Source organism: Vigna umbellata, chromosome 8 (genome assembly GCF_029865625.1).
Source record: "Vigna umbellata cultivar VRB3 chromosome 8, Vumbellata_1.0, whole genome shotgun sequence".
Classification (NCBI taxonomy): Eukaryota; Viridiplantae; Streptophyta; class Magnoliopsida; order Fabales; family Fabaceae; genus Vigna; species Vigna umbellata.
Window position 1 is genome coordinate 25,848,086 of NC_142172.1, and position 16,342 is coordinate 25,864,427.

General features: G+C 33.4%; 1 protein-coding gene across 1 annotated transcript; it reads right to left on the reverse strand.

The window, feature by feature from the left end:
- Window positions 1-1,075: 1,075 nt before the first annotated feature.
- On the reverse strand, window positions 1,076-12,843 carry LOC124827019 (serine/threonine-protein phosphatase BSL1). Its single transcript, XM_047299989.2, has 22 exons — window positions 12,822-12,843; window positions 12,140-12,487; window positions 12,002-12,062; window positions 11,795-11,873; window positions 11,619-11,698; window positions 11,428-11,522; window positions 10,647-10,746; window positions 10,474-10,543; window positions 10,130-10,231; window positions 8,439-8,520; window positions 8,153-8,320; window positions 5,542-5,719; window positions 5,232-5,433; window positions 4,679-4,846; window positions 4,269-4,507; window positions 3,281-3,365; window positions 3,084-3,182; window positions 2,814-3,013; window positions 2,531-2,606; window positions 1,855-1,990; window positions 1,641-1,780; window positions 1,076-1,544 (listed from the first exon to the last, which is right to left on the reverse strand). Exons 2-22 carry the CDS (start codon window positions 12,339-12,341, stop codon window positions 1,461-1,463), a joined length of 2,646 nt encoding a protein of 881 aa, XP_047155945.2. The 5' UTR covers window positions 12,342-12,487; window positions 12,822-12,843; the 3' UTR covers window positions 1,076-1,460.
- Between the last annotated feature and the right edge of the window lie 3,499 nt (window positions 12,844-16,342).

Here is a 16,342-nt window from a genome sequence, read left to right on the forward strand (position 1 = left end):
ATAATAATATTAATTATATTGATAATAATTTATTTAAACTAATTATATTTTATTTTAAATTAGTATTAATCACAAAAGTAAAATGGACAATCATATAATTTTATCAATTAAAATATTTTTTAATTTATCAAATCCATCTTATCCTTTACAATTTGTTGTAAAAAATAGATATATTTTCCTTCATTTTTTACTATTTTTCTCATCATCCAAACAACCTTATTTTTTTTATCTTTTTCTTTCAAATTCACTTAAATCCATTATTTCAAATTCATATTTGAAAACAAGTCTTAGAAGAAAGAGCTTAATACACAAACGAAGAGATTAGTTAATGATGATTTTCTCAAAACTCTAAACTAAAATTCATTGACATAATTGAGATTCAAAATAAAAAAAAAAAAAAAGATAAAATAAGATACTCATCTCAAACCAAACGACAAAACTAAAAGACAATCAATCACGATGAGAAATATTTAAACATAAAAAAATTTCAATTTAATCTTAAAAGTCTAAACATAAATCTAAAAATGTTTGCTAAATAAATTCATTTATTAAGTTAATCAATTGTTAGAAAAATTGTTGGTAATAAAATTTAGAAATTTAAATTAATGTTATAAGTATGACTTTAATATTGAAGTTAATAATGTAATAGACAATCAAAATTATTAAAAAAGTTGTGTTTCCCATAATAATCAATCGGAACCACTATCTTACTCTTACCCTTCATTCTCCTTCTTCCTTGTACTCAGCAATGCACCCATTGAGCAAACTTGTGATGAATAAAAGCACAGGAGATGGAGAAGGAGCAGCGGAGGATAATATATTCATGAATAAGGGCAATGAATAAAATAGATGCGTGGAGGAACTAAAAAGTGAATATTTGGGAGGAGAATTATATGAGAATGTTAAAACATGGAGGATGAAGAAGAAAATGTCTCTTTTTGAAAGGAAAATTGCCTTTATATATTTTTGTTGAGACCTTTTCTTTTTACTAGAGAGGGGATACTCTCTTATAAACCTCGGAAGCACCGACTTTCATGGACGTGAAATACTAAAAATTCAGAGACTCGAGAGACGATTGATCCAAAGGTTATGAACATTTATATAAAGAGGAAAAAATATTTCTCTATGATACAATATATACTAATCAACGGTATTCCCTCACTAAGTCATACATCCCATGTTTAAGGGGAGCTGACACTAACATCTCTTCCACTTTATCCATGTCCCAAGCCTTATAAACCCAATCTCCACACGATAATCATTCTCTAATTGGCTAACATAAAATAATGTACTCTCTCAAGCTATTTGCATGCTAATGAGTTTGCTTTTCTGAAACTACAGAAGAAATACAGTACAAAATATGTATTCAGTCAACAATGGCAAGTATATTTGGTTGGCAGGATATCAAGCGATAATGAGAAATCCCCAATGTGCAGTACTTATTCATGTCCTGAACTGTCTCATATATATGCCAGTGAACCACGGTCAAGGTCTGGTTGAGGTCTACCCCGAGTAGGAGTTGGTGGCCTCTGAATATTAAGCTCCTGACAAAAGCAATTATGCAACGAAAATGAGAATTACAGTGTAACAAATTCAGTTTAGTAAATGTTAAATATAATTTTCTGCATAAGGGGGCTCACCTGCATCCATGTCTCATCCATACCACGTTCGGGAGAAGTTTCAGGAGACTGAAGGGGAGGTGGTAAAGGATGAATTAATTTTGGAACCACAACCAAACCCCTGCCAACTACCAGTATAGCTCCCGCATTGTTTGCAGTTCCTAAACAGCACACATCATTAAGATAGAGATGCTGTAAGATGCAAATTAGAAAGCACCTGAGAAATTATGCTTACCACAATAGTTAGTAGCAGAAAAAAGGGTGATTAGTTGTCCCTGGGCAAATCGTTCAAAACCATCCATGACACACTCATGGGCCCTTATAATGAGCTGTAATTTATTTTTCTTGCAGAAGTCTGTGACGCGATCAGGCTGCATAAAATAACACAAGTAATAGGTCAGCTTCCATTTAAATAGCAAGAACTTTGAGGCATGCCCGCCATTGCCTAATATTCCATTGTAAAAAATATAATGAGTTAATTGGGTCCAAAACAATAGTTAATATTTCATAATAGTTTTGCAGTTCAAATGGTGTCTTAATTACTAATATAAATGGAAAGTAATATTATAATTAGTTTCCAGAGATGCAACAAATCAGTAGGCACTAGGGCTAGGTAATCAAATGGTAGAAATTGAAATTGAAAAGAATAACGCCCAAAATACAACAGAGATTCTGTTTATTGATTTTTGACATATAAATGGAAAGGGGGGAAGGGAAGATGAAACAATGGTTCTTCCAACACGGAATGTGGATGACATGCATGATAGTAAGATAAATCATCAACTAGGACCACACCATTCATACAGTAGTTTGTAATCTTAGCTGTAAACACGAGGATACATTTTCATACATCATAACCTAAAAGAGGTGGGATTCGAAAATTGACAAATAAAGATAACATATATACTTACACCAAAAGTGACAAGCCCTGGGCCTCTAGCATTTGGTCTCAAACCCTCTACACTGTCATTTTCTGTGGGATCAGACCTACACAAACCCATAGAAATTGTAACAAAAACAGAACAGAAAAAGGTGACCCAAGGCACATCACGCCCAACAAGTGGGGTTGGGGGAGGGTAAACGTTCCCTAACTGTTGCATTAAGGATCACCCTCAATGAAAAGATTGAGAGTGGGGGTGCAAACATAACAAGAAGCCACATGACAAAAATAGAGGATAAACAAAGAAGAGGTACCATAGAAGGTCCATTAAAATAATAGATCCTGCATCCATTGTTATGGGTCTTTCAAGCTTCTCTATTTGTTCTACTGAATTGATAGATCTTCCTATGCCACCATGCATACAGATAATTTTCTTTTCAACAAGAGCAGCTAATGGAAGATAGTTAAAAAGTTGATTGAATCGTGTCCATGCCCATATACCATCATTTTCACCCTAAAATAACGTAGTCAGTTGCAGAGTTGAATCAAAAAATTGAATGAATACAACTTGTTTAAGTCTCTACCATTCTTTCAATGCACTCAATACGAAAACCAAACAATGCATTTATGTCAGCAGCTTCGTGATTTCCTCGTATCAAGTGAACATTATCAGGATATTCAATCTACATAATAAGAAGAACGTCAGTAGTCAATTACAAACACAAAGAAAGCTAAATACAATAATACCAGACAAACAACATAAAATTAAATAGTAGCCTGCCTTAAGAGCAAGTAGTAAGGTAATGGTTTCCAAGCTGTGCTGTCCTCGATCAACGTAATCTCCCAAAAACAGGTAGTCAATATAGCTGAAACATTACACTGGTTAGCTAATTCCAAAATATTCGTACTAAGATGCATGGCATGAGAAAAATGGCTTTGAAAAAAATCTCACTTGGGTGTTGACTAGAAGAAATGTATTATTAAGTTAACACAAAAAAAAAAACAGTGTCAGATTAACCAATTCTTTTAGGAACATATGGCACATATTAACTCCCAACCATCAGTTGGCACATTTTACTTCAAATGACATTAAATTGTAAGTAGTAAACATGTCTAGACATGGCTTTTGGACATGGCAGTTTTTAAACAGTGTATAGTTAATAATTAAATACAACAAACCATTGAGAAGAAGAGAAAACGACAAGCAAAGACAGACAACACAAAGTTCAAGGCTCCCACTGAGTGAGTGGGGCCAGGGGAGAACAAATGTCAGCAATCTTATCCCAAAAAGCAGAAAAATCGTTACTGAGATTTGAAACTGTGACTTCCCATCACAAAAAGCAACCTTACCAACACGCAGAGGTATGTTTTCAAGAGTTAATTTGTCTTAAAACTGATTTCAAAAGAATAAACCACCGTTACTAGTGCAGAATATTATCCCTTAAGATCTCAACTGTAACTAACATATAAACTTCAAAAAGCTTTTACACACTAACAAATACTCTTAAAAAAGAATGTGGTGATGTGCTTGCCAAGGACAACCCATTATTTTAAAACTTAATATGCATGGTTGACCTTTAAAACAAGCTAGTTCATTATCAGAATGATGGGACTAAGTTCCGATGACTACAAAGTAATAAGATCAAGGATTACATGATAGATATCACAGGAAGTGGGCCAGAGAAGATTTGGTTTATACTCTATCTATACTTTGCTATTTTGATACATGACCAATGTCATTCTACCACGAATATTTGTAACAAACTTACGTAATGTCTCCTGCAGTAGAAGGAAATCCATATTCATCAAATAGCCGCATCAAATCACCAAACTGACCATGAAGATCACCAAATACTTTAACAGGAGCTTTAAGCTGAAGAACAGTTGGTTCATGCATAAATATTTGCTCGGCTGCATAGCAAAGTTCACCCACTTCATAAGAATCCAAGAAGAACCGCCTGTTTGCAGGAGCTTTCCAGTTGCGAGGCCTAAGCAAAGTTGAAATTATCTGGCAAGAAGAAAACGAAAATAAGAGATTGTCTTTCTTTTTTCTTTTTTGATTGGTGGTAATAAGAGATTGTCTAATATAGAAATATGGTAATTAAGTGGGTAGAGACTAGGCAATATATTATGTCAAGCACTATAAACAAAGCACAATAAAAAATCAAATAATGCTTGCCTTTTTATGTAATCCCTGAGGAGATTTCTGCCTGGTGAACTTCTTTGTAGAATATGGCAAATCATTATTTATGGGAATCATGCGTCTACTTTCATTTTCAAATTGATCTAGTGATAATTGCCTCACCATTCCACCCAGGTTACCAACAGCCTCTTTCGCAACTACAACCTGTAATGAATGTACATGATTTTACATGCTTGATGATAGATTTGATAGTTTATAAAAGAAGGAAAAAACAAGGTAGTTAGTACAGTTGTAATTACATAACTGTAACAGATTAGTATAAATGGTCTTATTAGGAGGTGAGCAGAGAGTTTTTTGGGAAGGAAAAGTTCAGGATTATTGTGCAGAGTGAGGTTCTCTCAAACAACCTCTGGGGAAAATATGTTGTAACATTCTAAGCCATTTTTTATGTCTATTACATTGTTAGGTGCAGAATTGAAAATAAAGCGGTAAAGATTTACAAGACAGTCTTGTTTTCAGTTGTACTTTTCGTAGTTCTATCAGTTGAGAGGAACATTATCAGTTTTAAACAAGGATTCCAAACACATACAGCTCTAGGATGAAGGCGAACATCTCCCTCTGTATCACTTCCATCTGAAACAGTTTCAGGAGCTTGCGAGTTGTCATCTGATGCAGATGTTTCTTCAGCAGGACTACTGGATATGGCCTGCACAGCTTGCCAGACAGCAGTAGCTGCCTCGGCTTCAGCAGCTGATGCTTCCCTCAGTTTCTCCAATGAATTTCTGTCCATGCTGATAAAATGAACACATCAAGTTGTCATAAAACTGAAATAGCCTGAGCATAAGAACAGTGAAGTAGAAGTGTTGAGCTTATAAAGAAGGAAGCAATAAATGATATACCCAAAGCCACTAGATGAAAGAATGTCTGATCCACCATCCAACTTTGGCGTTGTTACATTATAATTTAAGTTAGATTGACTTGGTTTGGAGCTTGTAACAGATGAAGCTCTATCAGGAGAATTAATGTCAGACTGCAATGGTGAATTTTCAGCTACTAAGAAATCGTCTAGTAATATATCTGCACAGGATAACATGTTTCTATTAGTATTGATAAACAAATAAATTTTTTTTAACATATAAGAAACATTAGTGTTAAGACAAATTGTAAAATGATCTCAACACTTGCACGCCATAACACATTGGAGTATTGTAACACCTTAGCTACTTCAATAGGCATTGTTTTGCTTCTACCTAACTATTGATAACTGAAAATTAATCAACTCAAGGCATTATAATGTGTAGCCCTAATGTCAACAATGCAATCAGAATATTTCCAGAAAAAGGATATAAAAGAGCAAGTGAGCAACAAAGGCTAAGAAAAATAATTATGCTAAAATATTTTCAAAAGAACACAATCATTTTTCAGCAAACCAGCACAAGCGCATGACATGTGAAAACCTATTTTGTGATGGCTAACTATAAGACCATGCTAGACAAACTATTTTTCTTGCTATGATAATAATATGGAAATCAAAAATTGTTATATTGCTAAAGTCATTGAACATAGACTAGAAATTAGTTAAACAAATTTGTATCAATTTAATTACAGCCAAACAGGTAGGACTTAAGTAACCCAAGGATCCTACATATTCTTGCTAAGAATGCACAAAGAGCTAGAGTCCACAAATCAGCCAATATATATTTAATCCGTATATTAGTATGGCAGACTGCTTTGATGATGTTAGATTTCATCTTAAAATCAATGTTGTAAAATAGCTGTCATAACAGCACTATTACGCTGCAGAATTCATTAGATCCACAATCACAACTCTGCTGCAGTGCACCTTGCACCAGAACGATAATTGTGGCCTCTATGGGTGTAATGGTTGCACACATGATATGGTGTCACAATCTTGAGAGATGGATGTGGGACTGCATAACTTATTTCCCATACTCAATCCCATTATCTCACTCCCCCCCACTCACTTAAAACCTATTAAACTTCTCCCGTACATATACCTCTGTTCATGTCTTCAAGCAAGGATAAAGGAAGGAATCATCCACTCCTCTGTCAGCTCTTGTTCACCTCCCCATGCAACCTCTAGTCATCTTTGGCGAGTCTCTAGCGAATAGAACATCTGAGTTAATATTATGTCAATATTTCTGCTTTTTATTAGCACACAACTCAATTTTTTATACATATATATTATATATAACATAGGTTAAATTACCCTTTTAATCCCCCCATATTTTAATTTGTTAAGTTTGGTTGCTCAATTATCAAAAGGTTCAGGTCATCCTCTAATTGCCTAAATACATGCAGAGAGGGTTTCCATCTGTTTCTCACTATGATGTAAGCTCGACAATGATGTGTCCATTTTCCACGAGTATGTTAACATAAGTCAAAGACAGAACAGACCAAAAATGCCACATTGCACATATTTTGGCAATTCTAAGACTACATTCAAACTTCAACAAATTAAAAATAGAAAAAAAAAACGGAGCAACCTAGAGAGCAATAATATCATATATTTCAACCTCTATTTGCCTGCAATGCTATCCCGTATATGATACAATGGACTTTTGGCTTTCTACCATTTTAGCAAGAAGTGAAATTTCCCAACATGTATATAAACTCCACCCTAATAATTGAGACAGGAAATGTGGGTTCTCCAACACTCCACCACAACTACCTACTAGACCATGTGAAACACCACAAAAAATGACAAAGATCCCCTCCACAGACCACAGAAACTATGGATATGGATCATGGGCTCTCATAAGAAGTTGTAGACTCCTCATAAATTCAATTGGCAATAAGTCAATTGGTACACAAGTACATGAACCAAGCCCTAACAATTGAGGTGGGTGATGTGCACTTTCCAAAACCCCACCCACCATAGCTGCTTGTTAGAGACCAAGCAATACATGACAAAAAATGAGAAAGATCCCCTTCACTAACAATGGAAAATTAAGGTTGGGTTGAAGGCTCTAATATTATATTCGATTTCCTCTTAAATCCAATTGGCATTAGGGAAATTGTCAATAGGTATATAAACCGCACCATAATAATTGAGGTTAGCAGTGTGGAAGATTCTACAGCCCGCACTCCCCTCCATAGAAAACTAGCTCAATTGATACAACACAAAAAAAAAATGACAGATTCCATCAACAAACCATGTAAACAGAGGACATAATACACTCCAATTCTCCTATTAAATTCCTTTTTAAAATGAATTGGAATTAGCACAGTTGGTTGCAGGTGTATAAAACACACCCTAATAATAGAGGCAAGTAATGTGGGACTTCCAACAATGGCACCTTTGTTGTGTAATTCATAAAGACTAATTCAATTGTAATAAACACAAGACAGATTCTATCTATTCTTGTGAGCTTCACTGTTTTTGTAATAACGAATTCAATATGCCTCATTCAGTTTTTCAAGTCCCAGTAATCTCTCAAATCTACAATTTCAACAGCATCTCTCATAATGCAAGTACTTAGTTCTTACCTCCTCTTAGCCCACCATAGATAAATATATGAGTACTAACAGCTGCTGCTGCATGGCGACAACGACGCATAAGCTCCAAAGAAGGGTCATAATCATGACCTTTGTTTGAGCGTGAGGAGGATACAATGCCATTTCTGTCCAACCAAACCCCAGCAGCAGTGTCCAATACTGTCAAAGCAAGAAAAGAAAGCATAGGCATGGAGTGAAGGAGGGAAATAGAAAAATAAAAAATGTGACAAGAAATATACAATAAAATAATTGGTAATAACATAGAAAAGCAAGTTACCTGCAATGGATGCTTCACCTTCCACGGACCGTCCACCCCTAAGAACACCTCCCGTAACATGTAATCGTGCACCAACAAAAACCTGATAAAATGCAATTTCACATACAATCAAAACACAATCTTCAGAGGTGTTAGACCATCCAAATGATATCTCCATATATCACGTGATTATATCAAGAATATTTTGGCCTTCAAAGATTCTTAGATGATCTCTTATTAATTCCATATATATTAAATTAGGATTAGGAGTCTTCTACTAGAGCTTAGTACTTTATCTTTTCTATCACATCTTTCAGAACAATACTGATTTTATGTTGGTCAGAATAATCTGTTTTTTCCTACTTATGTACCCAGATACCAAAAATTTCAACAAAAGGAATAAGTTGGTCAAGAACAATTGACATCAGTTTCGAAGTAGAGAACTCTTACACCACTTCTACGGCAGTGATGTTGTTTTGATCCAACAACTACATCAAAAACTTGTTGAAGAATATAGAATTAAATAGGAAAGAAAAAAATTCACTTTAGATTCTTTTAAAATTTCAGTCTCTATTTATTGTATGAAGACAAAATGATGATACACAAAGAAAAGTAAGCTAAACATTCAACTTTTGAAGAAGTAAAACACAATATGAGAAAACACGTGTGAGCAATAGAATAATATTTCCAGACAATATAAACCACAAATAGCTTATTAGCACGATGGACTACGTGAGCTAAATGGCTTAAAACATTTATTTTAGGTATTGTGTACGAAAGATACCTTTCAGGTGGCTATGAAATATAAAGCCTAGTTATAAATCCTGGGTGGTGACAGAGTAGTTGACCCTGAAACCCCCATAGCTGGATGGCCACTACTAATTTTTCATATATAAATGAAATAACTTATATAACATGCATGAATGCTAACAATAAAAAAGTAACCATAATTAAAGGTATATTCATAACTAAAAATTAAAAGCCTTAATTTTAAGCTAAAAACAAAGAAGTTAGTAACAATTGTCAAGTAATAAAAAATGACAACAAGAAAGACCAGCATAAGGTTGCATATCAGAACAAAAGAATGAAATAAGGAATATAAAACAAAACATAAAAACTTCTTTCACGTGAATAGAACAGACCCCAAAGAATGTGAACAGAGTTGAGACCAGAGAATGGTCCGCAAAAATTCTTGACAACAATGACATCAGAAGAGCATCAAGCATTTGAACGAAGAAGTTAGAGAAGGTGTTTGAAGAGCTCAGGAATAAAAATTTTGTAAAAGTGAAAAGCTTTGTTTTAAATTAGGTCGGAAGATTCTAAAATTTTCAAGAATGTTCTAGAACAAGGAGTTTAAATGTCATAAACTAATTCGAACTACTAGCAGTTAGAGTTGGTTTGTGCACCTAACTACCTCATTATCACACGAGACAAGGAAGCTGCAACTTCCTAAGATTCCGTGCATGTTGATTTTTTTGGCCAACTCATTTAAATGTTTTTTTTTTGTTTCCCTCTTTACTTCTTGAACACACCTCATCCTATGCTACAAACAAAAAGCTCCCTCATGTATTTGAGCTATATGAGAACTAGAGTTTTTGTGAGATTTTCAAGTGTCTTCAAAGTTTGGTAATCTTAGCTTAGCTTTGTATATTAAGGAGTTTCGTCAAGTGGCGAATCAATAATGCACTTTACAATAGGAATCTCTCACTTACCGCAGCATGTTGATACCTTGGTGAAGGGGAAACTCCAGGTGCAAGGGTCCATTCCCACTGGCCATTCCTATGCATGAGCAGTCCATAGGCATCTGCTAGTGGCTACAAAAGAAAAATACAATATATGCCATTATATTTCATAAATTGGCCAGAAGAAGATTCAGAAGTCAGAACAATACCATAACAAAGTAAACTTTTCTGCTTTCATATAATTACTTGTCACAGTACACTACAACTTAATGCAAATGGAATGTTGAAAATTAAGGTATGATAGATTAGCACATTAAGTTTTCTAAAAGCAACAGAATATGATGATCTGATTAAAGGAATGTGATCAGTCGTACAGCTCCAGAAGAGTCTCTTCCACCACAGAGTAAAAACATCCCATCTGAGCGGGCACTAGCAGTTGCATACCTATAAATTGAGGTAGAATAGTGAAAAGATTCAATACATCCATATGTGTAGAAACAATTCAGACAGTTAAGACTTCTTTAGCAAGGACGACAGATACACTTACATTCTTGCAGAAGGTCTGTCACCTTCTGGATTCAACTTCTGCCACACATAAGGTTTTTGAGCAGTATCCAAAACCCAAGCATCAGATACAACTCTTTTCCCTGACATATGGTGTAAAAAATTAAACTATTTGTTATGTAGCACAATACAAACAACATACACTTTCATCACAGGAGTAACAAAGGCAATCATTCTATATCCAGACAGAAATAAGCACGAGTGCCAAAGGGAAACAACTCAGAGAAACATCCACTACCAATTAAGCTGTATTTATCTTCAAAATTTTGAATTAAAATAAGATGAAGTTATTATGTAATAAGAACTGAATAAAAGAGAGTCAAACTTTAAAGCACCAATTATTCATAGATTATATTGTGACTTTGCTTAATTTTTTGCAGACATTCAGCCTATTGAAGTGTGGAAAACCTAGATCCACAAGGAACTAAAGCACAAGACATTCACAACTGTGATTGGGTTCCCATTGGGAAGTTCCAAGTCACAGTCCTCGTATAAGCTTGTCCAAGTACAAGCTTGTCCAAGTATAAGCTTGTCCAAGTATAAGCTTTTCTCAGGCAGCTTTTTCCCTAAACACAATTTGAAGGTTCCAAATTGAAATTAAAAAAAAATACCGTAAGTCTATGCTCTATAATTTTGCCAATTCAATTGTTCCATCAATAAAGTCTATGCTTCATATCTTGTTTTATTTTCTACAACTAAAATATTCACCACAGTTTTATTACAAAAATTTGAGAAAGGACAACCCAGTATTAAATTTGTCTCACCATCATTTCCACTGACAGTTACTAGGTATCTCTGAGCAACCAAATCCATTACATGGCCATAACGAGGTCCAGGTCCTTGCCCTTGTACCACAACCCTACAATTAAATCAATTGCAACATTGACTAATTGCTTGATTTTGTCAAAATTCTAGATGTAGGGGAAAATAAAAATCTATTTACAACCAATATCACCTGTGCCATTTGTATTTATCGTTGGTCAAGTCAAGCACATAAAGATCATCAGTAGAATGCCCAGCTGGTCCTATCCCACCCTACCCAAGGAACCAGTCAAAGAAATGTTAAGATGGCTAGACTAGTCAAGAAGATGAATCTCAATCTTCATTATCAATCCTAATTCTGACAATCACCTGAAAAACAACCATGGTACCAACTGCAGCAGCTGCATGAGCAGCTCTAGGAGAAGGCGGCTCCCCGGCCGGTTTAAGGCTAAATACTCACAGCAGAAAAATCATTACTTTAGTACCAATATTTAAAGAAAAAAAAAATCTGAAAACACATACAAATGAGCTGAATTCAGAAAAATTAAGAATTGTGAAATTGTGGAATCAACTCACCTAGTCCATTTTCTAGTTTGCACGTCATATGAATGAACTGTATTTGTGACTCCAGCTAACCCTGCAAGGTAAAACACGGAAATTCAGGCCACCAAAATCGGAAAAGAAAGAAAATAGAGTGTTTATGAAGCAACTTACTAATGCCAGGAGCGGAGGAAGATCCTCCTTCAATGGCAGTGGCGCCGCCGAACAGGATCAAACGAGGACCCTGTGTCTTGGTGGCAGCAACTGCAGTGAGGGTGTGTCCACAACGAGGACCAGGCGCGTCCTCATCGGTATCCCAGAAAGTTTCCAAATTTCTATAGGTGGAAGCAGGGTAAAGCCACGGTTTCGACCCCATCAATTTCTCAAGAATTTGAGGATCAGAGAGAAAAAGACAAGAACCCTAAGATTCAGCAACTGTGATGGTGGGCCCGGACTTCCTCCGGACCCCTTGAATCTTATAGTATAGTACAATAGAGTACACCCTCTCCCTCTCTTCTTGACCTGTTTAATTTTCCAGATCAGAAAATTGATTAGAGGCAAATATAAGAGATTGAGAATTTGATTAATTGAGAACAGAGAGATTAGAAATGAGGGTTTTGGTTTGGGAGTAAAGGAGTTACAGAGCAGGAAAGAAGAGAGGTTATGGTAATTTATGTTATTCCAATGCCACACAAACATAAACACAAACACAAAGAAAGCCTTTTGAATAAATAAGGAAGGAAAGACACATGGCAGAAGTCAAAATAAGGTTACAGGCTGTCATTTGTGAAATTGAAAATGAATGTCAAAACGCTCGACCATGACACTTCCAACTTCCCCAATTGTGGATACATACCAATTTGTGTTTGTATTGTACTAATACTACTATTGACTTATCCTCTGACAAAGGATATGTTTTCTCATCGTTCAGACATGGAAGTTAGTTTCTTTCGGTGGTTTTATCGCATGATGCACTTTGCCTTAAGATCTTTTATCCTCATTATTTTAACTCCTTTTCTCTTGAAAGAAAAGGACATGCATTGCAGCTTCAATATCCTCTTCCAGGAAAATTAGATTCCATTTGTTTATTATTATTTTTTTCTTTTTGGAGTTCTATGACAATGATACACACATATCTTTTATTAAAATTTATTTCTTTTTTTCTTTTTATCTCTTTCTTTAACCTATTATCTTATAAATTTATAGGGTGTTAGATAAAAATTTAGTGTCTACATCAATGATTTTCCAAGTAGAGCTAGATGTGCTTGCAAAAGTCTTGGAAGAATATTAATGAAATTATTATTAAAATACTAATAAAATTATTATTATTATTATTATAATTACAATTTAATTAAAAATAGTTAAATTTAAAAAAGTGGATACATACAAAAAATTGATTAAATAAGAGATAAATAAAAAAATGAACAAAACTAATTATTGACAAAAATAAAATTTTACAGGTTGAAGATTTACTATAATTTACTTCAAATTCTATAAGAAAACAATAACACACCCTCGATTAAAGATAAGAGAATATAACTCATGATCTTAAATTTATTTCCAAATAAATAAAGAGGATATAAAAGAATTGTAATGATATTTGAAGAAGTTCACATTGGTTATAGTAGAAATTGGAGGTGTCAAAGAGTTTCACTCCAACGTGGTGAATTGGTCATTAGGATGTAATTGGTCTGGTCAAATTCAAAAGCAAAAAAGGTGACAGTTTAAAACAATGAGGGCAATGAAAATGAGATGAAAAGGGTCTAAGAATAATGAAATAATGAAATATGATTAAGAAAACTATAAAATATGATAGTTGCTTTCATTTAACAGAAAAAAAAAAACATACTTGTCAATGCTTTATATGTGCTACATATTGTCGGGGAAAAAAACAACTTCATGCAATATAACATGTTTTGTTAGTTAGTACATTCATTCATTATTTTCGTCCATATAAAAGAAAAAACTAAGGTGTCTACACAAATTAAATGGAATACAGCGTAAGATTGATATCAGGGTTTTAGTAAAGAAAAAAAAGAAGGAAGTTTGCCAATTAAGTACCTAGAAGATGCATTTAACATGCAAATATATTTACAAATTGACAATTCAGAAAATAAATACTAATGTGCCAATAAACTACAGGACAAAAAAGTGTTGTCAAACAGAACATTTATAAATGTTGTAACAAAACACGATGTTACCATTACCTTTTTCTTTTCGGAACAGTAAAACCCTAGATCAAAGAGAAAGATATGGTTATGAATATTGTTTTGGATATAAGATCGAGATCAATAGTTCAATGTCCACTAAGTCACCTAAGTCGAAAGTTATTTTTAATTCTAAGTTTTTATTATAACTGTTCATCTAAGTCATTATAAGGGTACATTTAAAAAGTAATTTAATGTCAAAGCTTAGTATTATAGTTTAGATATTAATGTTATAGTAAATACTTAAAATATCATCTACCTTTTTATCTCAAATCTATATTTATAGATTTTGGAATGAGTTTTTTGTTAGAATCGATCTAATTACGACCCAATTGCGGGTAATTATATTTTACTTCTAAGTTGGTCAGCATTAAGGTTAAATGTCTTAATCATTGACCGATCGGTTCAGCTCCCTTACCGATCGGTTCAGCTCCCTTACCGTCCGGTCCTACTGATGGCTAGTGTGTGCATCCAAACAGGATGTCACCACCCGGTTTGCGACTGAGTAGACGATCTTACGATACAAATATATATGTGCGAGATTGGTGGCAACCGCACATTATCCACATGATTTCTTCCACTTTTTATATTTTCTTCGTGGGAGGTACCTCCACACATGGGTTGTTGATTATATCACTCACCACCCCCTCCCCCAAAAAAAACACAATTTGATCTTCTTTCACTTTCTCATCTTCTCTTTTTTTTCTTCCTCTCTTCTATCCTGGGTTATGTTGCTCTTTCAAGAGTATATCTTGCTAGTTTCTAAAGTGTACTTCATCAAACATAAAGGTAGAAAATCATTTGAATAAGAAAATTAAAGTGATTAAATTAGATAGAGGTGATGAATATGTATTGTTCAATGAATATTGTGTTAGAGAATGTATTATCCATGAAGTAACCCCACCATATTTACCTGAGTCTAATAGAGTAGTTAAGAGAAAGAGTAAAACTCTTAAGGAAATTATGAATGTCATTCTTATTAGTTCTAATGCACCTGATAACATTTGGGAAGAAACTCTACTTATTGTATGATTTTTACAAAATAGGACACCTCATAAGAAAACTAGTAAAACTCCCTATAAGTTATGGAGAGGTTATCAACCTAATCTTAAATATCTAAGAGTGTAGGAGTGTCTAGCTAAGGTAATGCTACCCGATCCTAAGAAAAAAAAATCTAAAATCTTAATTAATAATTTGATTTATAGATTTTTTATTTGTTTTACTTCTAATATTTTTTATTAACTCAACTTAGTTTTTATTTTTTTTTTTAATTCTATTGAGTTTTTCTTTTGTAAAAAAGTTTTAATATTTTCTTTTTCGTTATTAATGCTCAAAAGTGTGGTGCTAAAATTTAAGTTTTTCACATGTCAAATATGTTCTATTGAAAGTGTCACGTATCAAAATCAGAGGAGTTTCTAAGTAGAAAATGACAAATTTTTAACGGATGACAGATCTAGATCTTAACACGTAACACTTCTAAATAATGTTAATGTTAATTTAATGGAATGAGTCACACTAAGTCTTTCTACAAAAATAGGAACTTAATTGAGTAAAAGACAAATATAAATACCTAAATGAATAAAAAACCTAAGTATATTACTAATTAGTAGATGAGTGTAAATCTTATTTTATATTTCTGTTTACAACTCATCTATCATATTAAATATGTTATGATTATTATATAGTTAAATGTTTATATTTTAGAATGTTATATTAATTATCAAGAGTAATTTAATATACAAATATAATTATTATTCTAATTTATCTAATTTAAGACATTAATATATATATATATATATATATATATATATATATATATATATATATATATATATATATATATATATATATATATATATATATATGTGTGTGTGTGTGTGTTTTTAAAAAAATGGTATGCCGCATTGCTAACCTACCAACCCACCTTTCACCTAACAAGTCAAAAATTTTAACTTGTTTCAGTACATCTAATTTGACATTGGACGTGTATAAATTACCACCTCTGTTTTTATTTACTCTCTTCAATAATTTTCTTCTATAATTTTTCCACAAGAAACAATATATTTATAATCACACTTATTTCTTGGCAGTTTTTGACATTATGTTACTAAAAATTTTAATTTATATTATATTTAAGTCAATTTAAAACAAACGGAATATGGATATTTAA

Excerpts from the sequence above, each read along its gene's own strand:
- LOC124827019 (XM_047299989.2), bottom strand. The coding sequence starts at position 12,341 with ATGGGGTCGAAACCGTGGCTTTACCCTGCTTCCACCTATAGAAATTTG. Across the intron at positions 4,508-4,678 it reads CTCAGGGATTACATAAAAAG|ATAATTTCAACTTTGCTTAG; the intron begins GCAAGCATTATT and ends TCTTCTTGCCAG. Across the intron at positions 1,781-1,854 it reads TTCTGCTACTAACTATTGTG|GAACTGCAAACAATGCGGGA; the intron begins GTAAGCATAATT and ends TGTGCTGTTTAG.